The 26,932-nt window shown below is 33.9% G+C and overlaps 1 protein-coding gene across 3 annotated transcripts; it reads right to left on the reverse strand.

Annotated features, from left to right (window-relative positions):
- Positions 1-4,077: 4,077 nt before the first annotated feature.
- On the reverse strand, positions 4,078-21,890 carry Mf (myofilin). 3 transcript variants are annotated; one of them, XM_089642574.1, is made up of 8 exons: positions 21,736-21,890; positions 18,129-18,247; positions 13,750-13,983; positions 10,530-10,742; positions 8,729-8,878; positions 6,105-6,347; positions 5,733-5,803; positions 4,078-4,349 (listed from the first exon to the last, which is right to left on the reverse strand). In XM_089642574.1, the coding sequence occupies exons 2-7, from the start codon at positions 18,217-18,219 to the stop codon at positions 5,736-5,738; spliced, it is 999 nt and encodes a 332-aa protein (XP_089498700.1). In that variant the 5' UTR covers positions 18,220-18,247; positions 21,736-21,890; the 3' UTR covers positions 4,078-4,349; positions 5,733-5,735. The 3 variants fall into 3 exon arrangements, with proteins under 3 accessions (XP_089498700.1, XP_089498702.1, XP_089498701.1); XM_089642576.1 differs by lacking the exon at positions 8,729-8,878; XM_089642575.1 differs by lacking the exon at positions 5,733-5,803.
- Between the last annotated feature and the right edge of the window lie 5,042 nt (positions 21,891-26,932).

The raw sequence follows: 26,932 nt of genomic DNA on the forward strand, positions 1-26,932 counted from the left end.
CGAGATGTGCTATGCGCAGTTCGTACTGAGTGGAATTGTTTTGCCGAGTGTCGCCGGTTTTGTTCACCAATACTACTGCACACCTTCGCTTGCGCTAAGGTATCCGCACTAATACATAGAACAGATTTCTGTGCGTACACGTCCCGATACCGTTCAAAGTACCCTAATTAGGTAGTACTCCGGCTACGGTCCGGCGGCCAACATAGCATATCTCGTTCTTCTAATATCTTTGGTCAAAACCGTTTTAATTTTCCTCCCATTATCATTCATGGTTCATGGGGTGAGATTTGTCCAGGTCTTGGCGGCGGATACGTCTGCCCACCTGCTGCGTGGCGGGCCGGATCGAGAGAGACTGGGTGAGGGAGGCCTTTTGACCTTTCCAGCCGGACTATCTTGACCCATCGCCTTGCACCGTAGTTGGAGGGATGTATTCATACGTATGTCACTCCTGGACACACTAATCCCCAGATTCCTACCCACCCCTCATACATTTTCCTTTTCAGAACTTCCTATCCTTCCCTTCCTTAAAAAGACCCTCCACACAGCATCACCTTAGATGACATAGGTCGTGAGGGAAAATATTTTCCTCAAAGCTTCCTGTATGGAATTAATGTAAAAAAATACGCTTGCTAAATTCGCTAGTTCAATTACTGTATAATTGTCGATTGTCGCAGGCCGGATTTATGACATTGGCGGGCCGTTGTTTGGAGACCCCTGATATAGACTATAGACTACATAATAAATTTACTTTATTGAAAACTTTTAGCTATTATGCATAACAATACCTAACGCGGTTCAGTCACTAGCGCAACTGAATCACGGTAGGGATTGGAAATACGCGAGCGGGCGAGCGACGGAGCATGATAGGTGTGGCGAGGGCGGCTGCGGGGCGTGGGGGCGGGCTGTGTGCTGTGTGTGAACACGCTCTTGCATATCGCTATTTCGTACGTAGAATATTTAGGTACTTAGGAAGTAATTTCTTGTTATCATCTGTGACTTTTTTGTCACGATTGGCCGCCCCTAATATCTGGCCGCCCCTAATATCTGGCCGCCCTAGGCCCGGGACTACATAGGCCTAAGGGCAAATCCGCCTCTGTGTGTCGAATACATTCTTCGATTATAAAGTTATCCACCAATATACGTGGGAAAGAGGAAATGAGAAGTCAATTATAGAAGTTAATTAATTGAATCTAGGTTGAGAGCCGTTACCGAGGACAAAAGAGTTTTCAGAGGGGCTAAGGTTGAAACTGATCACTTTCTGGTAGTGTTGATAGTAAACCTCTTTCGTGGTTGGCGCTCTAAAGTTAAAACGGTACTAACTCCAACAAGAGTCAAAATAGAAAACTTCAAAATGATAATGTGAGAAGTAAGTATGTGAATTGTGCAGAGATAAGATCGAATGAGAAAGAAATGGAAGGTCTAAGCCTAGACGAATTTACATAAAAGTGCGTCTTTGTGAATATGCTAGAGAGGTGTGTGGAATAAGTACGCAAGGTAGGAAGAAAGGTTATGCATGATGGGATGATGAGATTAAAGCACTGGTCTCAGATAAGAAGAAAGCATGGTTTGGTCTGATGGCGGCTGGCAATGCTTCCAGCGAAGAGAGGGATCGAGCGAAAGAAGTGTATAAGGGATGCAAGAAAAGAGTAAGAGTTGGAGTGAAATAACGAAAGAAACGACTGGAAGAGGAAGAGAGAATCAAAATGACAGACCACGTCAGGCAGGTTATGAACAGGGCCGTTTAAGCCATGAATGGACTCAACATATTACTTTGAAATGGAAAGGTCAAATGAAAATTGTGTTTTTTATGTGTAGATTATCTACATACCTACCTATATAAAAATACACTTTTTTAATTTTATCGCCTTGGGGTAGGCATGTGGTGGGGTGAAGTAAGTGGAATATGAATTATGAAATTCATAAATCCTTGGGGGTATGTGGTGTGGGTGATGTTAGTAGAGTATGAATTATTTTATTTGTTTTCACAATATTTTTTTCTATGGTATTCCCAATAGGGGTAGGTATGTGGTGTGGGGGAAGGGAGTGGAATGTTTTTTTTTTTTTTTTTTTTTTATTGAATTTTTTTTTATACATACATGGTTACATAAAATATTGAAAAATGTATAAAAAATATTGAAATAAATGTACATAATTAAAAAAAAATCCCACGAAGGCGAAGCCTGAGTGTGGGTATTATAAGTATTTTTATCTTATTTCTATGGTTTAAGTGAAGATACAATATTAAATATAAATTTAAGTTATTTTAAAAGAGTTACTGTAGAGATACAATACAAGAAACTAAATCATGTAACATGTAAAAGTTTTAAAATAACACAAAAAATAAGGTAAATACTAGTTTTTGAAGACATCTTAAAAAGTGAATTAGCAGACAAAGCATTACAAACAATAAAATATATCCGCTGTTTTGTATGTATGTGAAATAATAAAAAATAATGTATACATTGATATAAATGTTACAGATAGCTTTGCTAAAACTTATAAGAAAAAAATATCTAGTTCAGTGTTTTTTAGCCAAGATTTGATGTACTTTTTAAAAGATTGAAGGTTTACACATGTGTCACTTTTAAAGGTTGTACATAAAGAATTATACATTTTTGGAGCAATAAAACTAATATGCCTTGTGGTTATATGCCTTAGGACCTACATCATTGCACAAGCAATACTTTCTACTTACACATTGTTGTGTCCTCAATGTGTATCATTTTAGAACCTAGCCGGGCCACCTCCGATGTTGGGGCCCTATGGAAAATTTAATATAATATTTTCCGAATCCTGTGTCCAACCATTTTTACAGCATCCCCACATGTGATTTATAACATTAAATACACGGAAAAGCGAACATTTTTGTAGGTCGAAACTTTCGATTTGCTTTCGATTTTTATTTTTCGGAGAGTCCCAAACAAAATTTGGACGAAAATTCTTTAGTATTTACCTTAACGGAAATATTTTATTATTATGGAACCTTTAAAACGTATCAGCTTAACCGGCTAGTAGCCGAGTATAAAAATGCGTAAAATTCCCACCCAGGTGTCGCGACTTCAAACCACTGCTAGCTAAGACCTACATCATTGCACAAGCAATACTTTCTACTTACACATTGTTGTGTCCTCAATGTGTATCATTTTAGAACCTAGCCGGGCCACCTCCGATGTTGGGGCCCTATGGAAAATTTAATATAATATTTTCCGAATCCTGTGTCCAACCATTTTTACAGCATCCCCACAGACGACATATTATGACTCAAGGAACTTATTTCCCACTGGGGCCTCCCGTGTGGAGTTAGTATTTAAAAATATATTTAACTATTTAACTTTACACATTTACAATTAATTACGAAATCAGACTTTTATTTAATTGAATGAAGAGGTGGGATATAACGGTAAAATAACACTGCCTTGTGGAAAATTGCGTAGTCTTACTTACAAACTTACAAGTGCAGGCGACCAAAAGGCGAACTAGCATACGTACGAACATTTTTTTAAAACTGTGTTTAACATTCTTCAGGAGCACGGGCAAGTCCCTTCAGACTATAGATAGTTTGTTGATTTATACTCTGAAGTCTAAAGTACACCCCATTACGATTTTAATGGTTTTCAATAGATGGCAGCGATGAGATAATCACATTAAGTTACATCAAATACCATAGAATATAATAATACGTCCAACTTCAGTAAGATATTGACAGCATATTGACAGTATTTACTAGTATTGGCTGGCTAAAGTGTGCAATCATAAAATCCGAAGTAAACCAAGCCTCACACCTAGTGCCACTAGGAGGCGCTAGTGTAGCATGGTATATTTATGTGTAGCATACTGCTATCAAAATGTATGGGAAATGTCAGAAGAAGGTATTTTTGTTACATTCATACATGATTCATGCCATCATACTCGAAGAACGACGAACATTCATTGATGTGTGATTTTTTTTCCTCCAAGGATAAAACACAGTAAATATAACATAATATAGGTACTCGCCCTGCTTACTAATACAACAATGCATTTCCCTTTGGCCGTCTCGCTTGCTAGGTACAAACAACAAAATAAACAAGTAGACTCTTTTAAATTTTTTTTATAGTTTTATTTTTTTATTAGAAGTAAGTAACAATAAATACGTGTTTTATTTATAAAATAAATCTTTTAACACATTGACAGTATTTCTTGTGACCGAAATATTGTAATAATGTGTGTTTTGAAGAGTAAAATTGTCCAACTGTGATAAATGACGTTAAATAAGAATGTGTTCATGAATTTATATAAAAGTGAAGTTTGATGTAGTCTTTTTGCGTCGGTGTTTGGCGCACTTCTTCTTCGGAATTAGTGGACGTGGGCTGGAAGAGAAATTATAAATAAATATTATTAGAAATCATTGAACAATATGTCAGCTTGTGTCAAATGCAAATTGTAAATAGTGAGAGCGACTTTTCCCACGATTATAGGCTATAGCAATAAACAATTATTGTCTATTGGTGACGTTCATTATGGACATGGGCCTAAAAAGCCCTGGACACAGCATTGGTATGATTTTATATGAATGACATTGAAGGGAAATCTAAGATGAGGGAAATTGCTTGGCAGCCATCTTGTATTACTAACTTATCAACTGATTTGTATTCAATGTGGTGCATAATGACCTATTATTATTTGATTTTTATGTTCAAAAGTTAGCCAGGCAATTTCTTCTCACCTTAGATTTGGTTTCAATGCCATTAATACAAAATCCCACCAATACTCTGTCCAGGGCTTTTTAAGTCCATGTCCATAATGAACGTTATTGTCTACGGGGACTAGCACAGTTAATTATATTCTATTCTTTCTAGGTCTATGAATAGATTCAAAAACGGGGAGAGGAAATTGCTTTCAAATAAATTCTTTCAAATGAATAATCTTTGCAAGATGCACAACATAAGAGGTTCACAGTGAAAACATATAATAGGGTAAAAATGGATGTCACGAATGTCCAAAAAGTCTATAATGGTGAAATGGTCAATGGTACACATAATACAAAAACACAATTTCAACGCTACTCAAATTACTACATACGATAGTAGATGATTATTTTTAATCTACAGACAACACAAATCTACAGTAATAAATTTTACACTATGTAACTTAATGATATTAAATAATTCTTAGGAGTATTGGAAATAAATAGTTGCAGTTATGATAAAATAATGTACTTGATAAATATTTAATTTTTTTTTGCAATTATTGTTTTAACATTGGAGTTGGAGGTAAAACGTAATATAGATCACAATGGTGACATTAATAAATCTGCATTTTTAATCATTGTGGAGATGGTGAAAAACATAAAACCGTAAAAATGTTACTTCTGAATTATGGTAGATGACGGAATATAAATTTTGTAACTGTGGGGAAAGCAAAGATTAGAGGCGATCTATTTCACGCCCCCTTGTCTTCATAGAAGCTTTCCTGATTATTCCGTCACCTACACCGTTCTGAGTACTTTAATTTTCAGTTATCTCAATTACTGTTATTCTTTTACACATATAATACTATTATGATTAACTTACTACTTATTACATGATACATTTTACAAATGTGGACATTTACAAAAAAATACAATGGTTTACAGATGATTTCAAGGAGGAAATACCGCAAAACTATATATTATTAAATATATACTGGATTCATGCAGACATAGTGACATGATCGGAAAGGTACCAAGCTAATAATATATCGCTTTCTCATACTTTTTACATCGCTCTGAGGAACGGTGCAAGTGACCCGTAATCCCTAATGGCCATATCGTTCAGCATAACATCTGTTGTATTAATTTAACAGAAGAAATAGGTTAATTGAATTGATATAAGCACAATACGAATAATAATAATTAATTATGCTGGATAAAGAAAAACATATAGGTAAGTACGAGTAGGTACCTTAAACAAATATGTTACCAAAAGGCGCCCTTCTTCCATTTTTCCTTGTTTTCCGGGATAATTTAAATTGATTTACAGTAGTTTGAGAACATCAAAGGGTTCCTATCCAGTTTTTATGCTTCAATATGTTTTCATTAATTCATGTAATTTACCCTTTTGAAATGATATTTAAGGGGTTCTTACCGAGTGGCCTGATGGGATGTTTATCCCAAAGGTAGGTTCGCTTGACGGGTGAAAGGTAGGAGTCCCTGAGGAAGAAGGGGGACTTGGTCCAGCTGTTGTGGGGCACATAGGGCCGCAGTCCCAAGGCTGGGTAGTCCCACCAGAAGGGGTCCCGGGTGATGGCAGTGATGGGCATGAACGGGCTGGTGTTTAAAACTGCCTGCCATGGCTTCTTCATTCCACCGCGGGTGTAAATTGGCTTACCTAGTTCATGTTAAATCATTATTAATATTGTATCCAGTTAAATCGTTTTCCACCACATTCTGAAATTGTTAACCATTTGATGTCGATTTTTTTTTTTAAATTGACGTCGTGTAACTTCTAAATTATTAATAAATTAGAATTTTTTTTTTCTTAGAATGATAATTCAAATCTCAAAAGGGTAAGATAAATATTTTAGATAAGAATATCATTACTGTTTTTGACTTTACGGGATTCTCACTCTTGTTTGTAATTGATACATTTTTTCTGTTAATTTATTCTTAGGAGTAGTTAGGTACCTTTGCAGATGGTTTTCACGTAGTCATGATTTTTGGTGACCAGATTATCCAAAATAATTATCTTTCAACAATATGACTTTTAATTTTTTTTTATTATTAGGTATCCTAGTTAGTTAGTGAGTGGGTAGAATTATCATTTATGAATCAAGTTGATACTAAATCCAAGCTAAGCGTTATCAGCTTTAAATCATAAAATATGCTTAGTACTTTATTAAAAAAATATGTATTAGTGAAAATTAAAAAAAAAAACTTTCAGAGTTTTTTTAAAATACACTTTACGTAGGCAATTCGAAAGATGAACATGTTACCAAAAATACGAGTAATTTCAAAATTTTATGATTATATTAAATCATTTTTTTTCTTTTTCCATTGATAAATTATATACCATCCACATAGCGTCTTCAAATATGACGTACACACTTTTGTATAATGCAGGGTATCTTATATGGAGTGAAAAAATACAGGATCAACGTACATAATAAATTTAAGTATTAAGTACCCCAGTAGTAAAAATTATATTAAAAATCGCCTGTTCAAGAAATGATTATTCTTAATTTCTACCACATAAAACAGTTATAATCAATTCAAAATAAGCATTTGAAAACAGCGCAATCACAGCAAAAAGCATAATAAAGCAGCAATTAAAACTCAAAAACTAAAATTTCAATTTGTAAATTGGCTAATAATTGAACGTAATCACGAAATTATTATTTTGGAAACCAAGTTTTCTTTAGTTAAATTATTATTGCATAAGTTCATTCATTAAAAATTTAAAGTGACAAATTACAAATGATAAAAAAATACTGATTTCATCTAATCCCCAATTTAATAAAGGGAAGTAATCTGTACAAAGATACTAAATTATAATCATTTTTTGTTATTACAAATTAATACGATAGTTGGTTTTATCACAATTTACACGAAATGGAATGATTTTATTTAGATAATATACACCTATTGGTTAGTGCCATTGCAGATATAGATATAAATCTTTACGAGGGTCAATCGTTCAATTTGATTTATAAGTTTTAGTACAAAGTTTAAGAAACATAAGACAATAAGTTATGTACACAAACAATCAGATGTGTATGCATTTATAAAATGTATGTTTGGTTTATGAAGTTTTAGAAGGTAACCTAATAAGATAAACGTGTTATTGATAGGTTCACGTTAGAACGTTATGAGTTAAGTGGGAAAACTGTAAAGTTTGCAGATTTTATAAATATTATTTACGTAACAAAAAATATTAAAAGGATTATTCTGAAGATCTTTGTATTATTTTTTAATCCCATTGATACGAATGCACGCCGATAAATAATGTTTAAACTTTTAAATACAACGGATACAGGAATATTAAGTTTGTTAACTAATAATATTTTAATTTAAAAACGATTATTTTCTTTTAAGAAAATATTGTTTTGTGAAGGTAACTTACTTTTAACCCATGCATATTTAGAAACACCAAATTTGAAACCAAAATTCGCGAATATTATTATTCTAATACGTTTACTACTACTCTACGTAATGGTGAGATAAATGATTTACTTACAGTGTTTTAACGTGCGTTTCCATATTGAAAAAGGTATCCATTTGAATCCCGAACATGGAGTTTTGAATGAACAATTCAACCAGAAAGAACTTTCAAAATATAGAAGACACGTCGATGGTAATTGGATGGCCATACAGAGTCAGAGAAATTATTGTTATGAACTGTAAAAAGATGTGACCACAAAAGCATACGTTCTGGAACAGATGATTAAGAGGACAAATCCCGCATGAATTTCCAATACATGTGCTCTTTGTGGTTTTTTGCTGTATCCAATTTTTCGATAACTAATATATGTAACAGAGTTAGGGTTTAGTAAGAATCTTAAGTGACAGGATCATAGTGTAAGATTTGATTCATAACGAATAGACAAAATAAACAAAAACAGCATTTGTATGGCAATCATGTTGAGGACTGTACCCTTGTCTAACGCGGTGATGTAGCTAAAAGCAACAAAACACTTCAAGCACAGTTTGTCGTTGTTGCGTTGTCTATGGCGTGGCTGGCTATAGACAAGGCCAGCTGCGATAGCCGCTTACCCTCTCTGTCAAATGCGACCTCTGTTTCCCTTGGCGCCCAGTATCCGGCCTTTGTGGGCGTTGGGGAGGGTGAGCGCTCTCGCGCGGCGCGGTTCAACCACTTGTCCGCGTCCGCGAACACGTCGTTCAGGGAATCTCCCAATAGCTTGCCTTTCATTCAATCAATCATTACAGCCAGATTAATCATTATATCGGGTGAGGTTCGTCATTCAATACCGTGGCGTAGCGACACTTCCCAAAGGATGATCAAGCCTGTAACCTAACTGATACGATCGTGTGGGTCAGTGGAAAAATACAAAGTGGATATTTCTTCAAATAGCTTCGAATTTATTACGGATTCATCGTGGGGGCCTCATTTTATGTCATGATTAGTGATCGCTAGGAATTTTAAAAGCGAAGTATCCAATGAATAAACAGTAGAAATCAACACGGATCAACCCGAAAATCACTTCAATTTATCGCGTAATTGAAAGCTTCTAATAACACCTCATTTTATGTTTGAATCGGTATGAGAAAACATTATTTAATTTTAACGAATACTTTTTGCAGGCCAACACGATCATAGCAGTCAGGCCGTAAAGGGTTTAGGAACAATATTCGGTTTCCGTTACGGCTCAAATACGCGTATAGATTGTTTCTAGTAGATAAGAAGAAAATTGGCGCTGTCCCGTATGCAAAATACGTTCGAATATCATATATAACCGGGCTTTTTATGGACTCCAGGCGGTTGCTACGCCACTGATTAAACTTCTCCGTCTTGAGCTTATTCAAACTTACGATGGGTATTTATTTTATATTGTTGTGGGGTGTGTAATGTAGATTGAAAATTACAAGGGAAAATACATAGAAATATTCGTTTGATTCAAAAACAGCAAAGTGCAAAACAGCTTTAAGAGTGAAATGCATTATAGTTCGTTTTGATTTTGTTTCTAATTCAAGCTCTGAGAGTGCAAGCTTTGGCACAAAAGCTGTGTGGTATAAGTGCTATGCCCTTAATTCTGTGCTCTGTTAAATAATGTGTGCAAGAAAAGTATATGTTGGCTATTTTTAGGCAATGTCCATAAACACAATAAGTATTACCTTTTCACAAAAAGATTACAATTTAAAATATATTTTAGCAAGATTTTAGTTGTAGTGTATCTTTGAAATAAATGTATGTGTGTTCATTGTTCATGTGACACGATTAACATTTATCACACATAATATACAATTACACATAGACATACACATATAGAAATCAGTGAAAGTATATTACAATGTTTGTGGACAAAACATAATATGCAAAAACATAATTCAATCGGTAAATGCAGGATAGGCACATATAAAGGGCGAAATATTTACAATAGAGTATTTGTACAATAATATAGATACACACAAGTCCTTCCATTCGCCTTGCAGATATATACAGCTTGTTATATTAAACTTTTAAAATAAGGGGCACATTTTAATATTGTTAATAATATAAAGTGAAAAACGGAACATTTGAATAAAGTATGTATTTATTTAACAAAAAGAGTTTTCACTGTACATAAGGCAATTTTTTATTTGCAGTGATTTAGGAATCTTAAAAATGTACAATTTAATATTTGATCTTTTCACCATCGCGCGTCGCGACCACAATAATAATATAATATTATATAAGTCCACTTGTTATGACAGTCACTCAGCAAGATTATATTGTACATCATAATAGGTTTGTCCACTGAGGGGAGCTGACGTCACAGGGAGGGGGTTGACATCACAAACATGGTGGTTAAGTAGGGTGGGATGGGTAGGATGGATCACTAGCGGTATAACTTACCACCGAAGAAGTGTGGCTTGTTATCGGGCTCGTACTCGAGTCCCTTGTCGCTGTAGGAGGAGGAAGGCAATGGGCTGGCCCTATCCTTGAGGTACAGGCCGTAGCGTGAGGGGTACAGGCGGTCGATCTCGGCCAGGCGGTCGAGATGGTTCTGCCAGGCCTTGTGCGCGTCATAAGGATCCGCCGCGCGCCTCAGGGGGCTGACGTGGAAGACTGGGGAATGCAACAGTTGGGTTAAAGCACCTACCTATATCTGGGTGTTCATTAAACAAACTCAATTTCTGGTCAAACACAACATAACTCTACACAGCCATGGAAACCAGTTCGTTCTCAGTGGAACTGAATTATTCCAATGACTTTGTGCGAGCGATACACACCAAAATACAAAAGTAGATTGAAAATTAAAATATCAATTTAATATTGTATTTTGAATTACAAATTCCTTTGAGAGGGTGAACATCACACTGAAAATATCATTAACATAGAAAGTATTCCATATGTAACACAAAAAGTTATCGTTTGGTGGAAAAATCAAATAATGTCAATGTGATATTCAACTGTCCAATGCATACATTAAAAAAATTTAACAAAACAACTCAAAAAAGAAAAACGATAAAATTTTGGCTTTTGAATATTCCGTTGTTTTAGTTATCTGAAAGATACAGGAAAGCTTTTGGTATTTGTTGTTTCAAATAGTTCAATATTTTTCTTCCAGTAAAAAAAGGGGAAAAATTTTCTGGGTTAAAAAAATATAATTGATAAACCTTACTGTATCATATCTATTAAATAATATCATTTAATTAGGCAAAATTATGGGTTAAAAAAAACATAATCCATTTCGTTTTAATGGTTTTGAAGATTTTCGATAAAACTTTCAATAACCTCTTGCATTTTATAGATTCTCTGTTTGCAAAAGGGTTCAAAAAATTTATAAACTATTGCATTCTCCCATAAAAATAGTCATGCTATATTTGTATTACTAACAAAAAACTCTTATTATAGTCTTATTTTCTACTCGAAATTTTCTGTCTCTAGATCAAAAATAGTGAACCTTAGTTTTGCTCTAAGCATGCGACATAAATCGTAATAAAATATTTTTATATATTCACACGGTGGTGCAGTAAATTTGACAACAGATAATCGACCAGAAAGTATGACACAACAATATTATGATTATAATGAACCATTCTGATTAAGATGATATTTGATTTTGTTAAACGGAATCTTCACAGCAAACGGGGTTTGTAAATCTTGTGAACACACATGTTTCGTATCTCGTAGATTTGTTCTTTTCCCCGTGACTTAAATTCGTGATCGTCGGAGTGATATAGTGAAGAGTGTATTGAGAGTGGTGACGTAATGGTTGCCGTGTGAAGGTGCGTGTCACCGACACAGGGCACAGGGCGGGAGTGCTCTGATCATCATGCGCTGGGTTAGTAAAGCAGAGACAGGACAATAAGCGGTTACTTGAAGAATTAACCTGCATTCTTACCTCAATCTTCCATGGTCTTCGGCAAAGTGCCCCCTACATTGCTTTTAAACAGAGTTGCTTTCACATCTCAAAACTTGACCGTTTTAGAGAGATTATTTGTGGATAAGTGAGTAATATGGGCATGGCGTAGTACTTGTGAAAGATGGGTGATGATGGTGAGATGGTTCGGGAGGAGGCAAGCTCTATGGGAGTGGTTAGGACAATCATCAAAGACAAGAATCATTCCCTGACAAACGCTTGAAGGAGCACATAGCACACCTGATAGAGAGATGCGGGTCAGACTAAACGTTATGCAGATGTCAGATCATAAGAGTTAGCGGATAGGTAAGCGGAGGCCGCGCGGACAAACTTCGAGCCTTTGGCAGGGACTGATGTTCGATTCTCATTCATGTCCCAATGCATTTATTTACCAAAAAAGTTTCATATCATAATGACAATTTTCTTATTTATACATTAACTCCGTTAACACCGATACAATAAAAATATTATTTACAAACGGTTGTAGCGACAGTGCAATTGTGTCGATTAACATAATAAGTACTCTATACAATGCACAAAATATGCAATTCCCTCGAGAATCTAGTTCATCATCTCTTAGCCCACGTTTAGTGTTATAAAGTTCCCATTGTGTGTAAGGTTGATCTGTGGTGACCAAGGAATGACCCAGAAAAGCAACGATGTCTATAATAACTTAACAATCACACGGAATAGCAAAGAAAATCACGGTCCCCAAAACTTGTGCCATGTCTTTTTGTGGAGAATGTTAAACGGCAACTTAGATAATCTGTAAATCCTGCGGTGATCCTGGATTAGGTTACCCCGTAGTTGCGGCTCCCGATCGAAAGGTTGTTACTACGCTGAAACATTGCAAATATTTCCATCAGACATTGTCAACCTCGTAACGGGGTGTTATCCCACAGTTATTGATGGTCGAAGATATTTAGAAGGAAGGATACTTGGCAAGAACAAGATGATGCACAGATTGAGAAAGGTCCAATGCAGCATATGCCGCTGTTGTACCAAACCCACATATCCTTGTTCGTCGAGACACGTTGACTTAAAGATAATTTGATGAAGGTTATACTGTACACATTGGCAGTTATGCAGATCAATATGCAAGATATATACAATGCATGATGATGTTAGTTCAATTCCAACGATCCTTCTGATCTTATAGCTTCTCCGATGTACAACCGTGATGCGACTCCACCGAGGACTCTTCTTTCTACATATCAATCTTTACCACAATCAAAGAGTTATCGTTAAGTTACCCCCTGGATATTAAGTGCATTGTATAGTGTGCCTATTGTCTATAAATATATTTATAGATGTTAATCACCATCACACAGTACGTTACCCTGTCTAAGGGTCTATATTATTTCTACTACAGGAATACTGATTGTTTATTATTACTTTGCTAACAAAACTGAAACGTAAGTACTTGCTATTAAAATGCCACTCATCTTAAATGATAGTCTTTTTAAAGAGGGTGTATTCTAGAACCTTTGGGAAACTAAGTGAATCTATCCCTAGTTAATGAAAGCGTATAAAGGTTTTGTTAGGAGCTTTACTAATGTTTGGTGAAAAAATAAAATATTGACGATATTAAGCTGGTTGTTATTCAGTGGTCGCATCACGGTCGTTGGCCGGAGGATTTGGTGCGGTGTTGGTGGGTAGGTTGTTTGATTGGGCTCAGGTCTCAGGACCTCGGGGTCGGGCGGTACGTACTTGGTCGGTACCGGTCGAGGGAAGACGGGTAGTTGTGCGCGTATATTGGCCTGGGCGAGTAGCCGTAGGTCTCTCTGTGGATGGGCAGGTAACGGTAGCCGGGCACGGTGATGCGGTCCGCGGCGTGGATGGGGTCGTCGTAGATGGACTTGGTATAGGGCCAGGACGAGGTCAGCTCGGGGAGAACGCTGCGACGGGTGCGCGCGTAGTCATCGGCACGGATGTCCTCGGTTCCTGAGAACAACAAAAACATCATTATTACTACTGGATCCTCCTTGTATTTACACATTTATATATGGATATCGATAGTTTGACCTAATATATTGTATCTCCAATAGTACAGGATCCTCGTTGTATTTACACATTAATATTCTTATATCGATAGTTTGAGCTAAAATATTGTATCTCCAATTAGTACTGGATCTTCGTTGTATTGACACATTTATATATATATATATATATATATATATATATATAACGATAGTTTAGGCTAAAATATTGTATCTCCAATTAGTGCTGGATCCTCGTTGTATTTACATATCTATATCGATTTGAGCAAATATATTGTATCTCCAATATCAAAAAAAAAATAATTAAGCAGGTACTTAAATGTACCAAAGATAGATATTATGCATCTTCTAAACCTACCGCCACAAAGATATACTCGTAAACATGTTAAAATATTTATTTTTGGAATAACTTAATGAGCAAAATCTCAAATTGTAATATTTTATTATTGAAGACGAAAATTTCAAAGAGATTTTTTTTGAAACAGGTTTTGGCGCCTCGGTAAGACGAGTGTCCTGGCTTTAAGAGAAAGCTACAAGCCAAACATGTTTATATTCTTGGTATACCTTATATTATAGATACGAGTACTAGTAATAGGCATTAAAATGCTTGACAAACGGAGTCTAGAAACGTTCGATTTCAAGCCCAAAACTGATTTTTATTTATTTTGTAAATAATTTTAGCAAAAAAGTTAATCAAGTGAAACTGTCACAGATAATCTTGGCTATAATAATGATTTTTTTTAAAGTTGTTTCCTTTATGCGTACATACATTTCTATTGAAAAAAAATTATTTTAGTAGTTTGCATTTATATTTTTTATTGAGTAATTTATTTCTTTATTTGTATTTTACTCAAGCGAAACGATAGGCAACTTTCAATTTATCATATCACATATATAAAAGTATTTTTTTGGTAGTCACAATGTACACCAATTAGTTATAAAGATTAATCAAAATAGTGATTTGGTATTAAGCATTCTGAACATTCATAAAGATAAAACTTAAGGCGATGCACTACGTCGTGTAATATTTTAAATTGAGCCGCTATCAATAACGACCCTTACGTAGATGGCGATAAGGTTTAAATTCCCGCTTAACACCATCCGCCTGTTTTGATTTATGAAAGAAAAAAAACATGGCCAAAAAGTACCTTTTATTTTATTTTGTGGATGTTCAGGCATAAATATTTAATTTTTTTTCGATCATTTTATAAATTACTTAATTTGCCACATTATACAATAAAATCATAACCAAAAATGGGTTCGTAAGTAGGAGATTTTGAACTTTAAAGCAGTTTTCATAGGCCTGATACATTATTTTTTTCTGGGCTTATAAAAAGACTTATCTAAAAAATACTGGATTACTTTAAAGGCCAAGATGTATTATACAAGCAGTATTTAATTAAAGTATCTGAAACATTTCCAGGTGACCAAATTTTCAAACCAAAAACACATGATTTTGCCGTCTCTTTTTCTGATTATTCTTTTACGAATTTTCGTAAGAATCGCTAATATTGTCTTCAATTACGTAATATGTTGTAAATCCTCTATTCAATGTTTTTTATGAGCGTAAATACTGTATCTCATTAATGCTTTACTTTGTGCTAAACGAAAGTTCATGCCAAATTATTGTATTTATAGTATATGAAACTAAAAACTTATTTTCGTATAACAAAATTTTAAATGTTTAAATTCAGTTTTCTAAATATTATGATTTATGGAGGTACAACATTTTAACTCCAAGCCATTGATATATGAACTGTAAAGCAAGAAGAGAACTGGACTCCTCTTAGGTTAGTTTTTATGTAAATTTTCCCTTACACCAAGAGTTCCCTTCTGGGGAACATTTTTCATTGCGATTGCGTACAGTGGAAGACTATGCAGGAAGAATTCGATGACGATTTTGAAAAATCAACTCGACATTTTTCATGAGTTGGGTTTAAGTAAGCGTAAAGCAGTCCCAGAGAGAGGTTGTATGTACGTCATAGACGATCGTCCTCTTCATTTCACGTCTTGTATGAAAACGAAAAATGTCACCTACAACCTCTCTCTGGGACTACTATACAAGGCGGTTGCTTGGCGACTAGCCCGCAGTCGCGAGTCGTATGCTGCAGTAAATCAATGTCCGTCAGAATTTGATTTTTTTTATTTTTACATTATAATTTTTAACAATATATATATTGTTGTGATCCTCACTATCATTGGCGATGCTGTAGAGATTCTGAGGTCATTTAAATTTATGACTAAAATTTCGATTATAAGTTCATTATCCTTAAGATAGGTAGAATCACAAGCAAAACCCAATTCTTACGTAGAGAACTGATTCAATTGATTTATTTCATTTATTCGAAATACAATTAGAATCTTATTTATTTACATCATATATGCGTTATCTATGATTTAAATTGTTAATTTTTCAACTTTTTGCCTTTTGAAATCGTCGCAATATTTTCTTCATCTATTCCTCTCTTCGGTTTTATAACGTATACAATTCAAAACCCCCTCTATTAAGTCTAGCAGAATATTATAATCACAATGCAAAACGATTAGAATGTGTTTGTTACTTTGTAATCAACTGTAAATGTGTTTATTATACCAATTATTGAATCTATTAATGGACGATTGGGACATTTGGTAAGTAAGTATTTTGATATTAATTTAATAAAAATTATTTTTATTTGATCAACGCACCGGAGTTCCAGCAGAAATTTTTGAAATTGAAAAACAAAAGTGTAGGAATAAAAAATACACTACAAAACTTTTCGAATGATTTATTTTTCGAAAACAATAGGTAGACGTGAGCAGGATAAAATGCTGTATCTTAATGACGTTTCGCATGGACATGACTGTCGGAAGTGTATACATATGCACAAATACACCCGATCCATAGAATAAAGAATAACACTAGACACTAGAAGTGCCTTCCATAAAAATTCGAATAAATGTTCCATTTAGTCCTATAGCTCAGCGTTTTGTCTCACTTACACTCGCCTGACTTCGTTGATCTCCATCCCAGTTGAATTTCCTAAACACAGTTTTGTATTGGAAATTTAAGTCTCGATTAGGCAAATATTTCGTCATGAAACATGCCCACAAGGCACTTCTTATGTTCGTTTTTGAAGTGAAACTTCTTTACGCGCGTCATGCAATTTCGAGGACCGGAGTAAAACCGACTCATGACCGAAACGAAAATGCGGGTACCCCCACCACCGATTAAAGTTCATTTGATCTAGTCAAAGTTTTGAAGTAACATATAAATGCTTCTTAGCTCATCCCGACAACTGGCGTTGGTGGTGTAATGGTCAGCATAGTTGCCTTCCAAGCAGTTGATCCGAGTTCGATTCTCGGCCATCGCACATTATTTTTTTTGTTTTTAACGCCTTTTTCATTCAATATCTTATTTTTTAGTAGGTCAGAACATTTTTTAAAAGAAAATAATATTGCAAAATAATAAAAACACTTATCTCACTGTGATAAAACATTACTCCGCTAGAGCGCGCTTTGCGTTATTGTGTTGGATTAAAATTATTATCTAATCCGTATATTATGATAATTGTATTACATTTATTTAATTAATTTATTTATTTTGATAATATGTAATAATTTACAGAAAAAAAAATTAAAACTATCTCCCTCTGATAAAATATCCGTTCGCTAGAGCGCACTACGCGATCTTGTGTGGGATTCTATTTCTGTACATTGTACATTATTTTTAAAAATATATTATATTTTGGGTGTGATGTAGGTAACATTATAAAACATAACAAGCTCTCATATTTTCAGAACCTACATAATATAATCAATTTATGCGGCTTTGCTTACAGTTGGTGCTCAGCGTGGTTGGCTTTCAATCAGTTAAGCGAGGTTCGATTCTCGGCTGTGGCATTTTTGAAGTGAAACCTTGTTGAGGTGGGGGAGCCGCTCACGAACGTTCTCTCTCTTCTCTTCTTTCCTCTCTCTCAGACACCAGCGAACTGCGCCACGCCAAGCATCAGCTGAAACTAGAAGTTTCACTTCTGTCTTGCGTAGGCTTGACACACCCACTTTTTTATTCTATGACCCAAACCTATAAAGTAAACAAAGATGACTTACCCTTAAGGGACCTGACGTAAGATTGCCAGAACTTGGCTTTCTTCGACACCGGCTCGTTTCTGCCTATCATATCCAAGTGATTTTTAAACATTTTGCTAGGTTATATACCCGCTCGTTCGCTGAAACAAAACGAACAAAACAAAAAATCAGTATAGGGGTCAAAAAAAATCTGAAAAATACAAACATTTCGATAAATCTGTCCTAACCTAAACTTCACATACAAATTGTATAAAATGGGGACCTTAATACAAGCTTTCAGTGAAGACCCCCATCTAATATTTCTTACTATTGTAATACAAATAAATAAATAATTTATCAAAAACCCCTGAAAATTCAGTAAGATAATGAAGCAGCAAAAACTGCTAAATTAAATAATGTGCCTGATTCTGAATTCCAATGGTATTATTTGTTCGTAAAGTTGATAAAAATAAAAATAAATCTTTGAGAAAAGTTGGAATTAAATTCACGAAGTAAACAACGTCTATATAATTTTGATCATCTCGAATGAAAGAAAAACAAAATTTCAATTTGATACATGGAAAATAATAATTTGGTTCCTATTTCAATTTGATTGAGGTCAAATCGATCGCAAGTTTTGAATATTTGCTTTTATTTGCCAAATGTTTAGTATTATTTTGACCCAATAATTCTCTATCGTTTGGAATGTTTACTTATTAACCTACTTTGATTTCGAATTTAAACAAGTATAAACTGCTAAAATTTTCACTGTTGCATAACATTTGTAATATTTACGATATCTATCAATTTAAATGTATTTTCGTTGCCAGGGAGTTTCGGGAAAGTGTGTATTAAAGACGCCCACGATTGGGAAATGGAAGCAGGTTTGTTGGCAAAATGCCTACGATAATCAACGGTGACGACATGTTTGCACTACCCCGCACATTATTTTGTAGCGTTACGTTTACGTCTCTACGTTCAGTATATCATGTTACGTGAACGCGAGCCAAAACGGGTCATTTAGTTTTTGTGAATGAATTACACACAAATTACAAACTCAGAAGACAGAATGAACAGTAAGAAAATAAATTAAAGGAATACTTCCAAGAAAACAGATTAAAATAAAAGATGATTTTGCAAACTCAACATCTATTTGATGATGTTAGTTGACATTCAGATAACCTACAAAATCCATTTTTGTAAACAATGTTAAACATAAGCATCCCAAAAACTTCCAGAAATCTTTTAAGTCGCCCGTGAACTTTAAACTTAGCAAATGTAAGTCACTTTTAAATAGGTCTGTGTCAATGATGATTTGGCAAGCGGCAACAAAAAATGTTTAACCCCATTGAAAGTTGCTCAACCCAGTTCAACGGTGTTCATTTCAAAAGATTTCTCAATCTTTTGTTCTACTTTGTTCCATTCCTTCTTACGTGACGTCATTACTTTGAACCTCTTGATTTTTTTACGATCGAAGTTAAAAATTTATTCAATGAGAAAATACTTGAATTTCAGAATAATGTACCAAGTATTTTCGGTATTTACTTTAATTTACACCTAAATTATTGGTTTAATTTAATGCGTTTTAATACAGATTTTTCCGGTCAGTTTTCTGAAGGTTTAAAACAAAATTAGGTATCTTCGTCTGTTTTACTTCTTCTTTTTATAAGTTTCCTTTTATTACATTACTTTTCTTTCAGTCTAATGTCTTTCACAACAGTTATTAGAATTTTATATTAATTTTTTCCAACTTTTTCAGATAATTTTTCCATTACTAAATTTAAATCAAAATTGTATTTTCTCTTTCCGTTAGCTGATATATTGAGGTCGTCAATAGAAATGAAGTACGTCTTTTAATAAATAATTATATTTGCTCGATATTACAGTGGGTAGCTACTGAGTTTGAAGAAAATATTGCATCTTGTTGCCACCCCAATTTCGTTGAGTTTACGTTACGCATTAGATTATACCAAATTTCGAACACCGTTTTAAATATAGAGGAAAATTCTCCAAAGAATTCAAATATGGTTTCGATCAGCGAATGGGAAATGTGTAGAGTTTTAGGGGGCGAGGCATAGAGAAACTGCGCGCGCATTTTGGGGTCCCGGGCGAACAGTTTGCTCCCGAAATAGCGCCCGTTGCGAGCCAGAAAAAACTCCCTCTCAAACTGAAGTATCAAATTTAATCTGTATTGTGTCATAGACTACAAAATGTAGACTCTCAGGGTAAAGAAATTTGCGGGGTAGGAAGGAATGTTAAATGTAAACCATCCTCTCGCGATAATCTATGCGTGTAAATCAGTTTTTCAGAACATTTTATTTAATTCTGAAAGGATACGTTCTAAATTGAAAATTCTAATTTAAAAAGTATGTATTTGCGATTGCGTTTCTAAATTTAAATTTTTTTGGTAAATAACAATTATTTTAAAAGCAACTATATTTGTAGTTATTAAGGTTTTTCTTCAATTGTTTTCATTTTCAAAAAATTATATTTTTGACAAAACATTAAAGGCCAGTTTTTTCACAAAATTTGAACAATTCATCAAATTTCAAAGTTAATTTTCAAGTTCTGCTATTAAATCATTATAGGCCAGATGCTTCACAGAGTTTAACTAATAATATAACATTCATACAAATTGAAAATTAACTTGATGAATTGTTCAAATTCTGTAAAACAACTGGCGCTAAATGTATTTATGATGTTTTTATTCGATTAGGTTCCATTTATAAAAAAAATTATAGATTTTTTTATCCGCATTTTCCGATAAAGCGAGTATTTGGGAAAACAAGTAAAAAAAATAAATTTGCAAAAAAAAGTTTATATCTGTGTCAAAATTAACGATTTAATTAACTATCAAAATAATTCGCGAAATATTTCAATCATTTTACCGAAATGAAAATTATCTTTTAAAAAAACTTAACCATTCCAATCATGAAAGCATTGTCACCCTAAATTTGGCTGTCGGTATTTTGCACTAGTTTATTTTCGCAAGTTTTTGCACCGTTCCCGACCTGTGGAGCTATTGTTGGAGCGGGGGATTAGATAACCTGTTAGCTCACTCCGTACTTTGATTATATTCTTGCCCGTTATATACATTGGATTGGAACACAACGACTGTAAGAAATTTATTGAAGTATACATTGATGAATCGTTTTCATATTTGCGATTTATTTTTGATTTCAATGGCAAAAATATCGTTCACGCATGCGTCATCATTTTTTTGCGTAAAACAGAGTAACAGTTCGAATTTGTTAAAATATTTCACGTCTTATGAAATTGAACGTTTGTTTTTTTTTAATCAGATCACAGACGTACGGCGTCTTCAAAACACTTGTTCACAGATAAGATGGTATTCGGAAAATATCTGTTTTGGGTATTCACTGTTGGAGATGGTAGACGTTTTGAAACACAAGTCATCGAAGTGGAAGTAAGTGGACCAATCTGTTCGCACATCGAATATAGTAACCGAGCCGTGACATACATTTGAAGGCACTAGTATCACAATATCACATACCACAGTAATATTTCGAAATGCTTGAAAGACGATGACGTAAAAAAACACTTTTTCACAAAATTATTAACTGCAAAAGCGCCTCTGTTGATGCATTATTTTTTGGAAATATGTCTTGAATATTATGTTTATGCTTACCAAAATAAATAAACTAGAAAATGTTTAAGGTCGAGAGTTAGTTCGAAGAGCAGGCAGGGTACGATCTGCTCGCTTTGGACCGCTGACGCTACTGACTTGAGGCGCCGCGACGCTCTTGGTTGGGCGTCCATCCCCCCTCCCGGAGCGCCGAGGCGCCCCCCTCCCCGCGGAGGCTAAATGCGGCCAGGCCACAGCCAGCCCAGGTGACGAGGGCCGCCCCGACAGGTGGTTTGGCGGCGAGGAATCTATGAGGTGAGACTGCACTATTTTGACTAGTGTTTTCATTTACTTTGACATAATCATCGATTTGTTAAAACTTACTTGGAATGGTTCGGAATCATCGGTTTGCAGATCTCAGGTTTAAATGGCTCTTAGATTAATTCATAATCATGACAGATGCTGAACTACATTTACCGGTATTTTTTCTTACTTTGAAACAATCATAAAAATAAATAATAGGTTAAATGAAAATAAATCACTCTGCATACTCTAGTATTTAATCAAAACAATCCACGTGTTTTGAACCTGCAACGGTTTCTTCGTCAGTGCAACATATATTTAAACGTTTATCCCAACGAAGAAAATTATTTTGATTAAAAAAAGACATTAACAAAATTATTTATTTTTATTAAATTAACATGACGCCACACAGTGAATTTGTAATCATTGAATAAATAAAAGATTATTTGTGGTGCGCAATATTTTCAGAAGTGCCCATTATTTAGTAAGTAAAAACTTTGGTTTTGTTCTCAATATTCTTAAAATTATGGCGTTCAAGCTTTATGTTACTCGAATAATGAAACAATCATCAATTTGTAGAACTTGTTAAATAACTCCAAGGCGTATTTATATCGTGACAGTTTATTTTACAATTCTTCTGAGTTTGTAAACAAATAATATTATGTTATTGTTTGCTATGTTGGAAACTTTATAATAACATTTTTACAAATTTCAAATCGAGCGTACCAAGAAAAAAATTATAGGCGAAGTAAAAATTAACACGTGACGTCGTTTAACAAAATAGAAAAATACAATTTGGTGTATTGAATAAATTATAATATCTTTTTCGTTCATTCCCCATTAGAAAAGAAAAGTAATTTAGCAATTGAACATTTTAATACATTTTAATTGAACATTTTAATGAGGAAAAGTGAATACCTATTTACCTATAAAATTCAATAATTTAAATAGCTATAAGCTTTCAAGTAGTATATCACTTTTTTATTTTATTATTTTAGCTCTCAAGCTTCGTCAGAGATAAGCAAAACCGATTTGGCTGTCATTTATTAATTCATTAAAAGACTAAGTGTGTTTTTTCATATAATATAATATAAAAACATGCCCCAAAGTATTGGCTTCCTTAAAAAACACTCTATTTACTTTGTCTCTCAACAATCAATTACATTGTCTATTTAAATTATATAAATTCAATTCATATGTTTTTCAGTAATAATTTGTACCCTGAAGATGCTTGAGTAAAGCGAAACCAGTCGGTTCTAAAAATTATTAAAAACTCGTGGTTTTAAAACAAAAGGTATTTTATTTCATTTTAAAATGTAAAACCACAAAGTGATTGCTTTCTACAATAATATCAAATGTTTTTGTTCTATTTCTGAATAATGCGTTCATAAGAAAATTAGCCAAATGACAAACTTTGGTGCAAAGTCACGTATTTTGTGTAATAAGGTGTAAATTGTAGGTTGAGGGAGTTAGTCATCGTCACTGATGTTCCATGTATCATTTTGTGTATTTTCGGATCCAACCAAAACGAAAAGCTGACGTGGGCGCTGGAAAATACTGGCATAATAATATTATGTACGGGATATAAACATTGGTCGTGGAAAGTTCTGAAGTTCGCATGATTTGCTATTTTGCATGGTTTTAAGATTTTTCCAGCATTTTTTTACACACATTGAGTCACAAATTATTAAGGTGACAAGACAAAAACCACCAATTTAATGATTTGTATTTCTTGAGAAAGTGGTTTCCTTTATGTAGACACCGATAATCAAAATTTGCAATGTTGGGTCTAAGAGTTAACACCTTTCTTTGGATTATTTTTCTTCTTTCTTTGACAATGGAGATTATAAGGACGGTCTTATGTCAAACATATAAAAATAAATAAACATATTTTATTTTTAAAAATTTATTTATGTAGTTAATAACACTGTTACAGTAATAATCATAACTAGCAGTTAAAAATTAGCGGGTTTTTTGCTGCTAGGCCCTGCGGGCGGCACTTGGTTGGGCTTCGCCCAGTTTGAGTGATACTAACAACAGTTACATTTAATAAGTAGATGTTGGGTCATTCACAGAGAGAGGGTGAGTATATATTGTAAATTAGATTATTACAATATAGCGCCCCTGAGGTGATTTCAAGGGCGCAGGTCTTAAAATACTTCACACAGGATATAAATCATAGCAAATAAATAATTTTGAAATTTTAAAAATAAGAAAACATGTCAATATAAAATCAGATATAATTAATAAGCAAAAAAAATTATAAACCCTCTTTTTAAATATTTTCCCACTCAACTGGTCTTTACCGTCTAACGATATTGTAATTCCTAATTTATTTTTTTAATTTTTTTATTTATTCTTAAATATATTTGTATTACAAACAAATATATTTGTATTCCCCCCTCCTACCACTTCTTCTTTCCAATTGTAATTTATATTTAATTTTTGACTTCAATGTATACTTACTCCTGATAATGTGAACTTAGTTCATGAAACATGTAGAGGTTGTATGTAATTAACTGATGTAAACAAAGTTATTTATGTTTTAATAAAATAAATAATGCCATCACAAAGTGATAAGCTTCCAGAAGAAATCTTCTTATTAAACGCTTGTTAATGGCCAAGTAATTTTGCGTAACTATGCGTATTGCTAGCTGCATATTTAAATATTCGCGCCAGTCATTTGGTTCGTTCTTATACCGCCAGAGGGGCAGAGTGGTCGAATTTTGCCTGCAGACCCCCTATTCGGGTTTTCCCCGAAACATACGAATTCGGCCAATCAGAGGGCCTAGATCGTCCAGACGCTAGCGTTATAATACTATTAGATGCAATGGCATAAAAAATAGCGAAATATACATTTCGAAGTATTTCTCGCCAATATAGAGAACTAGCTCCTTAGTTTTAACTAAATGACTCGTTTAATCACATTACATAATAATATTTTAAACCATTAAGTTTACAGAAATGTATATTAATTTATGGGTTCAATTATTACGGCAAGCCACAATTCAACTGCTTTTAATTCATCATGAATAATTAATTGCAAGATTAGTTCGTACACAAACAGATCAGACGTCTTCCCTCCAGTTCGTCGTGGTAATTGTCAGTCATCTTATTATTAGGGCTCCGTGGTCGAGGGTAAGGCTCAAGTATTTTTTTGTAGTTGATTAATTTGTGTTATTTCTTGATTAAAAATAATATAAAATATTTGCGGAGCGTTCCAGGGTGGAAGATATTATCTGTATCGCCTTGATGATCTCAATTCAGTATTGACACGTTGCTTTAAATGACTTTGGCCGTGCTTGGTGACCATATTTGAATAGCCAGGTGATTGATTCCCCCCCGTTTCTCTTCCCCATCTAATTCTAATTTCCAGCGTCACTGAATACCTCAATAGGGGATGCAATATTCTCACTAGCTTCAGATTGGAGCAGTTGGAACTCTTGTACGGTATTCACATAAAAAGGCTGGTTCTCTTATGATTGAAGAAATGACTTCATAGTGACAATGATATTTTCAGCTATTCAATAACATCGCTATGACATCGGCTTTGAACCCTTTTTTGAATGATATTTTCAGCTATTCAATAACATCGCTATGACATCGGCTTTGAACCCCATTACCTTTAAATTACCTTCCAGTTTGTTCAAAATATAACTGTGACTGCACCAGATGCAGTTCCACTAGATTTGCGAAAGTTAAAAACTGTTTTTCTAAATTCCACTGTCACTTGCTGAAAGTGCAAAGAGTTTTCGTACATTCTTAGCAAAGTATAATAAGAAACATTGTGATCCAATAATCAAGAATGTTTGACGACGTTTCACTTGTACCAGATAATAAAAGAGTCGGTTATTTCAAAAGTTCAATCAACAAACGTGCATCGAGTGATGAATGATTGTAAGTGGGAGAAGAATGTATTATTCAATTATTTCTGTATGATGCATGTTGCTATTGTTAAAGAGATACGATCGTGAGATTAATTCGGCAATAGATTTAGTATTGATTTGACCCTTTCACACCCGCATTATTGTTTCCACATGTAATAAATATGTAATGCGTGATAATACCTCAGAAAATTATTTGAAAATTTTGGTATTTAATTTTTATCTGTAGAAATTATTCTACGTTAGTTTTGGCTTCACATTGGAAGTCAGAGGGTATTTTCTAAATAGTAAGGTAAAATAAACGAATGAAATTTTAACTAATATTCATTCAGAAATAAATAAATAATCTTGGATAATAATCTTTAAAATTTCGCCATACTAGTCGAAAATATGTCCGTCACTACCAGTGTTAATTTGAATGAACATTGATATTCATTTACGACATTCTGGCAAATGACTGAACTTAACTGATATTATTATTATAGAACACATCTTTATGCGTTAAAATATTTTTAATTCGAGTAGAAGCTATTGATATCTCACCTTAAATGAAGAAATCAATGACGGCAGAAATTCGATGAAACTTACAATCAGCAAAACAAAAACATTACTTTTCTAAATCGCTACCATTACGGTAAAAAAATCAACATAAAAACATAATGAAAAAAAAACATTGTCGGGTCTGAAATGCCAGCCTAAAATCTTATATTCTCAAAATTCACGGTAAAGATATCGGTTATAGCCTTATTAAATCATTGGATACATAGATACAGTCTTAGAATAAAGTCACTAGTTTTAAGTCAGTAGTTATGAGCCTTAGACGCAAGTCACTAGAAAGAAGTCTCAAATGTAAGTCACTACTTATTTATGAATCCTAATCGTAAGCCAGCTGTATTTATTATTTAATAAATATATTTGCTAAGGTGATTTTTCATGAGAACGGCGCTATATAAATTAGCCAAATATTATTATTTTCATAATTTTATTGCCAAATACAGCTGTTCATATTAATTTTCATAATTCTCTCTGGCATGAGTTTATTCGAACACGTTGGGGTTAAGGGGTTGTTTGTT

This window comes from Hesperophylax consimilis, chromosome 18 (assembly GCF_061612785.1).
Source record: "Hesperophylax consimilis isolate HC1 chromosome 18, BYU_Hcon_1.0, whole genome shotgun sequence".
In the NCBI taxonomy this organism is placed as follows: domain Eukaryota; kingdom Metazoa; phylum Arthropoda; class Insecta; order Trichoptera; family Limnephilidae; genus Hesperophylax; species Hesperophylax consimilis.